The 13,314-nt window shown below is 35.6% G+C and overlaps 1 protein-coding gene across 1 annotated transcript; it reads right to left on the bottom strand.

Annotated features, from left to right (window-relative positions):
* Positions 1-3,530: 3,530 nt before the first annotated feature.
* On the bottom strand, positions 3,531-12,159 carry gpr22a (G protein-coupled receptor 22a). Its single transcript, XM_020531771.2, has 2 exons — positions 12,111-12,159; positions 3,531-5,005 (listed from the first exon to the last, which is right to left on the bottom strand). Exons 1-2 carry the CDS (start codon positions 12,157-12,159, stop codon positions 3,735-3,737), a joined length of 1,320 nt encoding a protein of 439 aa, XP_020387360.2. The 3' UTR covers positions 3,531-3,734.
* Positions 12,160-13,314: the final 1,155 nt, after the last annotated feature.

Here is a 13,314-nt window from a genome sequence, read left to right as displayed (position 1 = left end):
GTTGGATTTGGCTCAGTTATATGAGTCTGGTCATTGATTCGGAAGACTTTGTTACAACTCTAGACGTGTAATCTAAACTGACTCCACGATAGCATTAAAGGATCGACTTGTTCCAGGGATGTAAAAGATTCCCAACGAAGCATCGGGATTTCTGCCAATGTCCGAGCCAACGCACTTGTTTCAAAAACACTGACAAAACACATTCACTGGGTGTTGATCTCTCTTTTTATATGTTGACAATTGACTGCAACATTTATTAAGTAAATAATTGGCTGTGAGCACTTTGGAACATCCTGAGGACACAATAGATGCTGTAATAAATAGTGTTGTTCCTTGTTGCCTTTCACTGTGTTGAATTCAGCCAGTTATAATTGCACCTTGGTTACTGGGAACAGTTCTACAATTAAACAGTAATATTGCAAATTAGGAATAACTTTGTCCTCTTAATCTTTGTGGAAAAGTATTTGGGTTGACCTAAGATTTACTGGTTGTGTCAATCTATGTGTGTAAGTTTGTTTATTGTTACAAGATTAGAATAGGAACTTGTATAGGTAAATGAAAATTATGATTTTTCATACAATTCATATAAAGGTAACTAAAATAATAGTGTTAAATATCTATTGCTGACTGAAACTTGTATTTAAATCTGTTACCATTGACATTTGGATCTCTTAGAGAATGATCCTGTTCATTCAGTTATAGAACCAGTTATATTTTTTCCAATTCCTTGCTCGGCTTGTAGAATTCTTTCCTCCGAGTTATAAGGTCCAAGTTCCACCCCAGGGCTTGAGCACAAAAATCAAGGATAACAGTCCAGTGCAGTACTTGGGGACTACTGTTGGAACTGCTTTCTTTTGGATGAAACTTTTTATGAAGACCCTTTTTTCTCCCTCAGATAATCATAAAAGATCCCATGGTGCTATATTTTGAAGTAGAACAGTATGTGTGGTGTCCTGTCAAATATTTATTCCTTAATTCGTATCACAAAACAAATTACCTTGTCATTATTAGATTGCTATTTGTGGGAGCAAGCTGTGTGCAAATTGTTTGCCATGTTTACTACAGTAAAACAGTAACTGCATCTCAAAACATACTATTCATTGTTTGTAAGACAGCTGAGGTTGTATGTTCGAGGAAAGTGCAATATGAATGAGTTTTTTCCCTCTTTGTATGTTTCTTAAACTTAAAGCGATACAGCATCCACTTTGTGATTCAAAGACCGGTGTTTTTTATGTGTTGTTTTGGAGCCATAACTGTAACCAATGTGAACGTGGTGTTGAAGCTCTAGTTTGCATGTAAATTTTGCTATGTTAAGGATCACGTCTTGATTGCTGAGAATTTTCTGGTAATCTTAATTTTCTCAATTTAACTGTATAAGCCGCTAATAAAAAGAACATACGTGAAGTGCTCAGCAGATCTGGCAACCGAGAGGACTAAACCGTTTAGGACTAAATAAAAGCTGAAAAGAACTGCAGATGTTGGAAATTAGAAACAAAAACAGAAATTGCTGCAAGAGCCCAGCAGGTCTGGCTGCATCTGTGGGGAGAAATCAGAGTTGATGTTTTGGGCTGAGTGACCCTTCCTCAGAAGTTAACTTTGATTTTTCTCTCAGATGCAGCCAGACCTGCTGGGTTTTTCCAACAATTTGTGTTTTGTTTTTGTTGATAGTTTAGGTCTGTGACCATTCATCAAAAGTGAAATGTAATCAGTTTTGAGCAACTGTGACGTGAAGACCAAAGGGAAAGTCTATGATAGGATGGGAAACAGGAGATTAAATGATAAAAGGCAATTTTGTCCCAAGGTAGATGGGAGTAGTAAGGGGAACAGTGAGGAAACAAAAAAATTGTCTATTGTCATTGAGAAAGGGATGAGAGAAAAGATCTAATCAGCAAATGAGCATGAATCAAATTGAGCAAAGCTTGTGATTTAAAACTGTTGCGCTCAATGTTGAATCCAGAATGCTAAAACGTGCCCAGTTGAAAGATGAACAACTCTTCTTGAGCTGGTGTTGGTCACCGTTGAAACTTTTCAGCAGGTTAAGGATAGAAAGATCTGAATAAGGGCAAGATCAGAGAATAGAAATGACGGGTTGATTGGGAACTTGACGTAAAACTCATGAATTGACAGGTATTCAGTAATGTAGTCACTGGATTTGGTTTCCCCAGCATAAAGGAGACCGCTTTGTGAACAACAAATATAGTACGTTAAGATGAAATCAGAAGAGCAAATTGTTGCTTCACTTCGAAGAAATATTTGGAGTTATGGGCTGTGAAAATGGAGAATGTGAAATGAATTTTCTGTGCTTAGGTAGAAAAGTGCCATAAGGAAATGGATGTTGGAGGTGTCTAAGGAGTGTGTCACGGTCTCATGGAGGACACTGTAGAGGTGGCAAAATTAACAGAGGGATTTCCGTTGCATGTGGAGGCTAGTCCAGGCCTCAATCAGGCATTAGATTTTAAGTTGCTTCTTTTTCAATTTTTATTCATTTTGCACTTACTTTGAACCATTATGCTTGCATTACTTCCACATTATTTACAAGTACACTTTTCAAGGAAGATTTCAAAAAACATTACACAATGAGAGAGTACAGACTAAATGGTTTAATTAACAACGGTGAGAGGGTAATTTAGGCAGAAAGGGAAAATCATTACCTTAACTGAAAAATTGAATTAAGCTAAACAGTGCTGTGATAGTCATATGACATAACATTTATAATAATGAGTGACATATTTGCATCTGCAGCAGATAGTTACTTGATTCTCATATTAATTTGATACTTTGGCCAATGAGGTTGTAGACATGCTCACCAAGCTGGTGGGTTTGGCTCCAAACATTTTGTCACCTGCTACGTAACATTGTCAGTGCGCTTCCGGTGAAGCATCGGTGTTCTGTCCCGCTTGTTATGTATATGCCTCAGTTTGTTGGGGTGTTTGGTACCACTTCTGGTTCTGTTTCTCAGTGGTTTATACACAGGGTCTAATTCAATGGTGTTTGTTGATGGAGTTCCAGTTAGAATGTTGATGTACGTTAGAATGATGACTGACAAATGTAAAGGATCCCATACCCAAAAGCAGCAAAACCGGTATAATATACAAAATACCATGCTAGGACTGTGAGAAAAACCACATAGGCCAAACCAGAAGAAAACTGACAATATGGATACACGAGCACCAACTAGCCACCAAGAGACACGACCAATCCTCACTAGTCTCACTACATGCAGACAAGGGACACAAATTCGACTGGGACAACAAATCCATAATCGCACAAGCCAAACAGAGACACGCCAGGGAATTCCTGGAAGCCCGGTAATCTAACCGGAATTCTATCAACAAACACCATTGAATTAGACCCTGTGTACAAACCACTGAGAAACAGAACCGGAAGTGGTACCAAACACCCCAACAAACTGAGGCATATACATAACAAGCGGTACAGAACACCGATGCTTCACCAGAGGTGCACTGATTATGTTACCAACAGGGTGACAAAAGGTTTGTAACCAAACCAATCGGCTTGGCAAGCATGGCTACAACCTCATCCACAACCCGAGCTGCAAATCTTCAGCCAATAATCTACTCACGTCAGTGGAAACTTATCTTTTGACTCATTTATGAATTTTATATGAGCTGTCATTTATTTTTCTCCCCAGTATTTGATGATGAGCCTTAAACCCATATCAATTACTTCCAATCTGTTGACATTTGTGTCTAAATTTGATATTTTATTGAAAATTACCTTTTGTTTCTTTTGTGATTTGACCAGGAGCTGCGGATTACTGGATTGTTGTGGTTGCCATCAGCCTCAATAATTGAGACCACTTTTTTTTTCATCTTGGTTTTGAGGACCTTTTGAAATTTTTGCCTTGCAAATGCATATAGTAGAGGATGGAATACGGTTGTTCCATAAGCCATGATTAGAAAGCACAGTCTTAACTTTACCATTACGTCATCTGGACCTTTATATAGTATGACAATATTAAAAATCGATATAGGTGTCCAGCAAATAAGAAAAGTTGAAATAATTAAAAGGGACATTCGGAAAACCCTTTTTTGTCGTTCCCGCCTTTCACGATGGCGTCTAACAGCTCTTCTTAGGGCAATTATTACTGAGACAGAAGTTCTTACTCCCAGTATTACATTGTGTCCTCTGTTACTGTCTGGTTGGGCAGTAGTTTCATGTTGTATTGTTAGTGGCATGGTCTTTTTTCCTTTTGCTGTTTTCTGTCTAGTTGAAAATCGTGAGCCTATTTTGATGTTCAAGGCTTGAAGTATTTTGCTGTATGTTATCAACATTACAACAGCAGTGAAAATAAAGATGGGAATCTGAATTAGAAGGTGATAATATATTCCCAGTTCATTGTGGTAGACATTTACACCAATGCAAAAGAGTGTATTATTTTGCCAGGTGTTTTCATTGCTTTGTAGACTAACAAAACTGACCTCAATAAAAGGAATTGTAAAAGCACAAAAGGACACAATCCACACTAATGTTAGTAAAGTTATTGCTCTTCCCAAGGTCAAAATCCGATTAGCTGGCTTGACTGAAATGTCATAACGATCCAGTGTGATTGCTAAAACATTTACTGCAGTTGCTACACTAGCAAAAGAAATACAGGCTTCATGAAAATTGCAGATCAAAGCTGTTTTGCTTTCTAGTGAAACAAGAGTGACAATTATTGTAAGAGGAATGCATCCAACACATATAACAACATCCAGTATGTGCAAGTTCATAGTGATTATATTACTGACTGAATTAATCAAGTTTGACTTCATACAGTAAAGTACCAATACTGTCAAGTTACTGCTGAGTCCTAATACAATTTCTAGTATGAACAATCCGGTAAGAGATGCCTGAAAACTTGCTGGGTAAGGAAGAGTCCGAAATGCATTGCCGTTGATATTATGTACCTCATCTTGAACTGTTAAGTTGATTTCTGACTGCATGGTGACTTGTAAAATTAGGTGAAAACACACTCTTTGTAGATAATAGATTTTGATCAATCCTGAAAATGTAAACAAGAGCATTTAAGGATTACTGTGTCATACTAAGTTTTACGAAGGATGATTCAGAAAAATCTTGCCACTATTTTCTTTTTGACCATTATATGTAAACTTTATATAAACTTGATTCAGAATTACTCAGGCTAATACTTTTCATAGTTTGGATTTTTGTTTGTTGGTTGAATGCAAGCCCCTGTCTAAGCCACACACTGTATTAAGTTGGGAGTATATCACCATTCTTCTACTGTTGCTGGGACAAAATCTTGGAACTCTCTTAACAGTCTTGTGAATGCTGTACCATTTGGACTGCAATTGTTCAAGAGGGGAAGTCACCATCAAATTTTTGAAGGCAATCAGTGATGGGCAACAAATTCTGACCTAGTCAGCTATGAACATATCTCATGAAAGAATAAGGTTTTCAAAACAAATAAAATAAATTATTTATTGTTTTTTTTTAAATTAGGAAGATATGATCAATAATAGATAGTATTTACTTTCTGATCACTTCACAAAATTGACAGGTTTAAGAGGGCACATTAGAAATAAGCCTTTGCTTTAAATTTAATGAAAGTGTGAAGGAATTCATAATGTGTAAAATTTAAACATGTATGGTAATGAATATCCAAAATCATTTTTAAGTCATATTAACTTTTTTAAAATGTAAGTCTTGTACCTGAAAGATGCCATGAGCATATTAATGCAGTAATTTATATTTGTATGAATTTTTGCAACTTTTAAAGATGTACATTCTAAGTCATATTATGCATATAGTAGTTCTTTTGCTTCTTCAAAAATAAATATTGGATGAAGTGCATTTTTTTCAACACAATATACCTCAGCCTACCTATTGCCATTGTAATAAAAATGTAAGAGTTGTAAATTTTAAGGTGAACCATTTCGTAGCTGGTTTACAGATGGATTAGCTACTAGGGTAACAGTTACACTTATTACTAAATTACTGTAAGATCTGAACATCTCTCCAAGTAGAATGTACGATCTAAGTACAACATACACCAGCAGAAACACTTTGTGATGTGTTATTTTCAAGATATTGTAAAAATACAAGTTGTTGTGTTCTGTCAAATAGACTGATTAACAGAATTCACAGTAAGATATTATTTCAACTATTCAGTCAGCCCCAGTTATTTTAGTAACAGGAAAAAGATTAAATGGATATTTTGGGGTGCACTTTTCTTGCAAATATATTCTTTAAATCAATGCACCAAGTTCATACCTCCATTTAGATTACAGGTGCATACTTTGGCATTACTGAAATTTCCTATCTCAAACTGCAACTAGTTTCTTAAATGCAAAAGATATACCATTGTGTAGTTTGCTATCAAGTGTACACTGTTGTTATATTACAATTGTATTGAGCAACTTTTTCTTTAATGTACCTTTTTTAACTTTATGTATGGATAAATCTACAAGATGCAAATTCTTAAAGTATTTTCCCAATATTTTAATAAAATATGGTTCTCTAGGCAACCTCTCAAGATGCCTAAGTGGTCAAATGTACCAGATTAGATTTCTAGTGCCATGCAAATCTCATGGCTTCTGAGTTAGCTCATCTCTGCAGCAGTGAGTACATACCCTACTGGGATAGGAAAGAAAATTATTGGTCAAAGGTCCTGCTCTATATCACTGTCTAGTTCCACCTAAAGGAACTAATTGAGTAGCTGTTAGAAAAATAAACATTAATTTCAAATTTTGCAATATTACAAGTGTTGTGTTGCTGCCCTCTTCTGGCCATATTTAGGTAGTAACAGGAGTATTGGAATTAATTACAAGTATTAAATGCTGCAATTATGGGGTGGTTGTGAAAATGAAATTAATATTATGATTTGCTATATCAGCTTTTTTTTTGATTACACCATAATTTTTTGCTAAAACTTAACACATACTTGTGCCTGAATCAAGTAGTTAATCGAGACGCATAAGCAAAAAAATGCTTTTTGGCTTCGTATGAAAAATAGTTTCAGACAAAAGCTCAACATTTTATATGTGGCACCCAGTTCATTTATGCATGAATAATAAGTGTGCACAATCAACTACTCATTTTCGTTTTCTCAGTGAAGTCCCTGAACTCTAAGCCAGCCTTTGCCTGTTCTTTTCATTGGTCATGATATATGTATTCTCAAGATGGTATAGAATTAAATGGGTGTATTTAGAGTTTGAGGTTGTAGACATGCTCGCTGAGCTAGTGAGTTTGGCTGCAAACGTTTCATTACTCTGCTAGGTAACATCGTCAGCTTCACTGGAGGTGCACTGACAATGTTACCTAGCAGGGTGACCAAAACATTTGCAACCAAACGCACTGGCTCGGCAAGCAAATCCACAACCCAAGCTACAAACCTTCTCAAACTTTGCGCTTAGAGTTTATTGCTTGGCAAAATGTATTATCTCAGAGGCTTGGATTTTGCAATCAGCAAAGTGACAGCACTTCCCACTGACTTTGAAAAATCATGTCCGCAAAGATTTTGCAAACTCCGTGCCACGGATTTCCATTTTACTGATGTTAATTTAAATTTGGCACCAACTTGAGGGTATCTCCAAGTGTCCAACTGAAGCAATTTCAAGTAAGCAGCCAATCACATTGAAGAATTCACGTTGATGTTAAGCCCCCAATTAAAATTTCTTTGTGTGAAGTAAAGATTGGGACATGCACATGACTTGGAGTTAACATGAAACTTTTGAAGAATGTCTCAAATCCGTTTCATAACGTGCACCCTGAACTACTCAACTGTGTAGGAATTGGTGATCCCACCAGATTTCTGAAAAAAATAGATTATTTTAAATCTTGGTGCAATTTATATTTGCTGTGATGAAATTTATAAGAATATTGTATGAAAATAATTTTCTTCATGTAACTCGTGAGCTGTATGATTATTTTAGAACAGATGAGATTGAGTTCAGTAGACTAATGTACATTTTCATGATTCTTCCCTTAAGTGTTGTATGTCTCGGGCACAGATATCTGGAAGGTGGCAATTCCAGAACAAGCTAAAATGTCATTGTACAGTTTATGCTGATTATGCTTCTTTAAATTTTCGTAATTACTTGGGCACAGACCTAGAGAAAACAGTACAGAAGTTAACGAATGTAGAAATACATTTCAAAATGAATTGTTTTTACTGTATATTTTAATTGCGAATAGTTCCTTTTGTGGCTTACCTTTTCTCTAGAATTTTCTTTAGCTTCTAAAGCACCTGCCATATTCAAGTTGATTTCAAGAGCCTGATAATCAATTAGGATACTTCATTTGGCATTGGAATAGACTCCGAAACCTAACTATTTGTATTTCCCTACATTGCAACCATTTGAGTTTGTGACTCTTATTTCATGTTGTGAAAAATTTGTACTACTATTCTTTGCAGTTACTAGAATAAATGCCAAGGTATTGGTGCTCCAGCCATTGAAGAAATATAAGCTGGGCTTTCACCATTGATATTGTACACACATTCCATTTCTGCCAGATTCCAGCACCTTTTTGTAGTTTCCTTTTAAATTTCGGTCATGTTTAACATTACTGATGAGTCCCAAACTATGCTATTTAGTAAATACAAGCCGTATATTTCCAGTAATAACAGTTGTTGCACTCGTTGAAATTCTTTAATTGCTGAATATGAATTTTTTTCCTCTAATGAGATTTGAAAGTAGCTTGAATAATTAGGATGCAGAATTAATTTTCCGTAGTACAAAGCCTAGAGTAGGTTACAGGAAATTTAAATAAGCTGTTTACATTGCTGGTTTGCAGATTCCATTCTTGCATTTTTTTTTTGGTTTATTTAATACCTCCTTAAGGAAGTAGCTTTCCATAATGTAATAAAACGGCAGTGAAGATCATAAAAGTATCTCATATTCTTAATGTCTTATCAAGGTCAAACTAGACGATAAAAACATTCAAATTGTTGTGGGTTGCTTCATGATGTTAGACTGTTCCATATTATTTCAAATAAGCTGGACCATTTATGTGACCCTCTTTGGCTGTCATTCTATGAATTGAAATTCAGGTTGCATACTGTAGTTAGTGACATGCATAACATCGGTGATGTGGTCTTGGAATTTCTGCTGCAGTCATTAGGGGGTTTTCTTTGGTATCACGTCCTTAATTTTTTGCTTTTCCTACAAAAAGAGAAAGAACAAACTTGGTCAAATAGTGATGTGCGTACTTTCAAAAAGGTAACTTTGTTCATTGTTAACAGATTGTAATGATTGTATCATGTTTTGTAGGGAAAGAAATTGATTTCCATTCAGTATCATTGTGTTGGGCCCATAATAGAATTCTTGGAACCATAGAAAAATTGTGGCGCAGAAATTCCTACAACCATTCAGCCCATTGTGTGGACCAGAGAGCTGTAACACTAGTATTTTAAGATTCTTTGAACTGCTGTAATTAGAGAATTTGAATCCTGGTTCCCACAATTTTGTGCTTGGCTTAGTCCAAAAAAAATTTGATTAGTCTTGGTCAAGCACCCTGGGAAAGGAAGGGGAACTAGCTGTAAAGGAAACCTTCTCATCACTCACTTGTATCTACAAATATGTTTGAGGAGTGACAGGAGTACTTTATAATATCTCAACATTGCTAAATTACTGGTTGTTGAATGGAAGAAGGTACAATAGAGTAAGACGGGAGGGAGGAAATTTTAAAAATAAAATGGGACATTGTAAAATAAACCAAATATAATGTTAGCAGAAGAATAAATCTCTGTGAAACTGATCTGAAAAGGATAAAGTAATAAAATTGTGTACGAGTGCCAGCAAATTTGTGAATAGCAGTTATCACGTAAATGTGTATGATTTAATCTTTTGTTTCTCTGCTTTGTAATACACATTACAAAATGAGTTTAAAATAATTTGAATATTTTGTGTAAATTAATTGTTAAGGGTAATTCAGTAAATTTAATGTTACAAAAATGTGAAAAATTGACTTAAGTATAAACTTGTCGAAATGCCAGATAAATTTTTATCATTAACAGTTTGGACTAGATTTGCTAATTTCCTTTGGTTTTGTTCATTATACAATGTGGTGAATTCAGTGAATTCAGCTCTATACTTTATATGTTTAAAGATACAGCTGATATATCCACATAAAATTGAAGTAGAGGAAATACAATTTTCCTTTCTGGAAATTATTTGTGACCTATGTAAAACCTGGTTTCAAAATTAAAGTGTTGCTTTAATGCTTGGTCATTTAAAGGACAATAGCATTGACAATAGTCAATCGCAGCTCTTTTAACTTGTTTTCAGAGCTCATTACTCTTGCAAAGCATTTGCAATGTTCCATTATTGGAAAGCAGCATTTGACTGTACTTGTATTTTGGACTGTTCATTTTATTTATTTTATGATGAAGGTTTTAGTATCCTTGCTTAATTTGATTCTTAGAACTTATTTGTGTAACAAAAATTAAAATTCAGAAGATTTCTTCAAATATTTCATTACTGAATTATTTGTGAGAAACATTTAACATTTAATATAAACCAGTTTGTTTATTAGCATTTAATAATGTACATGCCTAGCTACTAAATACGACAGTAAATAAAGGCACCTTACCTTATCTGAAGACCAAAAGCATTCTGTGTGCAAGCCATTTACGGTTGATCCTCTTGGTAATGTATGTACAGTATGTAGAGTAGTGTAAGAATTGTTTCTGAAGCTGATCGTTTAAACAAAACCTGCTGTTGCTGAGATTGCTAGCATATAACTATGATGAGCTTGTGAGCCTATGTCAGTAGGTTGTTGCTTTTCTAAACTGAGAAATCAATAAGCTTCTGAAAATATCCAGTGAAAGTGGCATGTTGCAGCTTTCTGTCTCTGGAGATCACATTCAGTTCTAGCTCTTTGGAGTGGTAAGGCAGTATGAAGTAATTGTGGGCGGCATTCATCAAATGACAGCTTGACTCATTGCTTCTCTTTACTGCAGAGAATTGCAGTGTGTGCATTTGTTTTGATTTGTTAACCGTAATGGATTTGACCAATTCATTGTGCAAAGGGGTGTGTTCTGTTCTTCGTCTGCACTACACTCCCCTCCACCCCCCCCCCCCCCCACCCCCCCCCCCCCCCCCCCCCCCCCCCCCCCCCCCCCGTTTCCCCCCCACAACCTGCACTCAAGTTCAAAAAATACTTGTTTTGATGCCTCAGAAAACGTTTAAAAGACCGAAATAAATTTGGGGTCCAATTGACCGAATCTAAAGAGAAGTGAGCATTGGTAGAAAGTATTTTAAAAATAAATCTAAAGCTAAAATTTTATTGATTTTCTTCTAAAATTAAGCATTTTTAAGCTGTTTAAATATTGTGACCAAGTGTGGCTCATGTTTTTCTTAGTTGAATTTTTATAACACAATTTTATATATTGTGTCTGGGAGATGGTAATTATTTAGCTGAAGATCATTTCATCAATAATTTAGGCTAGTTGCCTAGTTACACAGAGAATATTTTGCACATTTGTTACGTCTCATGATAGGAGGTCTATGTACACTAGATTTGGAAACTTATAATTATTTCATCTTGACCACTACCATGTGAAACCAAGAGTAAAAGTTTTTTTTTATCTGATTTTGAGAGATGAAAATGTTCATGACTGGTAACAATCAAACAAAACGTTATAAATAACCATTTGAATGGTATTGATTGTAAATTTGAATATCACATCGAAAGTGTGATAATCATTTAAAAAAACGTTTTAGTTTTACTCTTAAAGGACATTTTATGACATTTTAGATGCATTAATTGTGTTTCCATAAATTAATCTTTCATTTTAAGGAAGGTTTTATAAGTTTATACATGGGAGTTGATTTGCATTTGACCTGAACTGAAGTAGTAATGTCACCATCTTAGACACTGCGCTGCAACAATTAGATAGTCATGGTTAATAGAATAGAATAGCTGTTAAAAGGATGTGATGTGGACCTCTGGAGATATTAACAATAAATGGCTTTGGTGGTCTGGACTGACACAGGTGAAATCAAAGGCATTACAGAACAGTGAGGTGCTGTCATTTTAAACAGTATTTATAGCACCGAAAGTGGTTCAGCAGGTTCATGCCAGTGTTTATTCTCCACACAATCCATTTCCCACCTATCTTGTCGAACTCTATCAACACGTACTTGTATTCGCTTCATCTTTGTGTTTCTCTAGCCACCGTTTAGTCACCATGATTCAAGCTCTGGTCTCCCTGCAAGTGGAAAGATCTTCATGTCTAGACTGTCAAATCTCTTCATAACTTTGAAAACTTCTAACAGGGCATCTCTGTTCTCTTTCCTAATAAAAAAGAGCCTCAGCCTGTTTCTTGATGAGGCAACGCATTGCAGTGATGTTATTTTGTTTAATGCTTCAATTTAATATAAGCCTATGAAATTTTTTAGTAAGTAATTAAATGGATGGAGTAACATCATGCATGTGAAATAAAAACTAAAAATTCTGCAAATACTCAGGGTTGGGGTATTTGCAGGAAGAGAAACACCAATAATCTTTCAGGTTAATGACTTTTGCAGAACCTGAACATCTTGGAGAAGAATAGTGAATTCAATGCAAAGGAAATGGGATGGAGGGAAAGTGCAAAGGGGAATGATCCATGATAGAGTGGGGGCAGGAATGATTATGTTGCAAAAACAATGATCGTGTGCAGAGGTGAAAGAAACATTGGCATCTCTGGTAGATGGAGAAGGTTGTCACATCCAGGAATATGAGCAAAAAAAGGTAGGTAACAGTGAGAGATGCTCATCCTCCATCCTTAGTTTCTCTTGCCAGCCTTACTGCATTTACCAGCACATGTCCTGGAGGAAGTGGTGGTTAAAATTATTAAACTCCATATACGTATGAGTGATGATGTAAAATTGAATTCTGAACTGAGAAATGTGTCGTGGAGACATTAGTAGACTGCATAGAAGAAAGATAGAATTGATACACTACTATGCTTGGACTGAAATTATTGCTTATATGAATAAATATTTCAGACGTATTGAAAACTAAATTATTTAGAATTTAATCAAGAGTGAAACAGATCAAAACTGTTTGCTTCTGATATCACAATTTACAGGCTACTCTCGAAATGGTAACTTTAATTTATTTCACAATGGAGCATTGCCTGCATGGAGAGCAAGTCTTTACTTAGTGCAAATGGTCCAAATTCAGTTTCGATCGTTGTCATGCCCACAAGGCATAAAGAGAGTTCTTCTCAACGAACAAAACTATACTGTCTCTATTTTTAAAATGGACTGTTGCTGATTAAAGAGCTGCTGTTTACCACGAAATGTACAAAGTGACCACAGAATCGGAGAGAACTTATGGTGCAGAAGGATGCCATTAGGC

Source organism: Rhincodon typus, chromosome 22 (assembly GCF_021869965.1).
Source record: "Rhincodon typus isolate 14 chromosome 22, sRhiTyp1.1, whole genome shotgun sequence".
In the NCBI taxonomy this organism is placed as follows: domain Eukaryota; kingdom Metazoa; phylum Chordata; class Chondrichthyes; order Orectolobiformes; family Rhincodontidae; genus Rhincodon; species Rhincodon typus.
The sequence above is the reverse complement of the archived record's forward strand: the minus strand, read 5'-3'. Positions and strand labels throughout refer to the sequence as shown.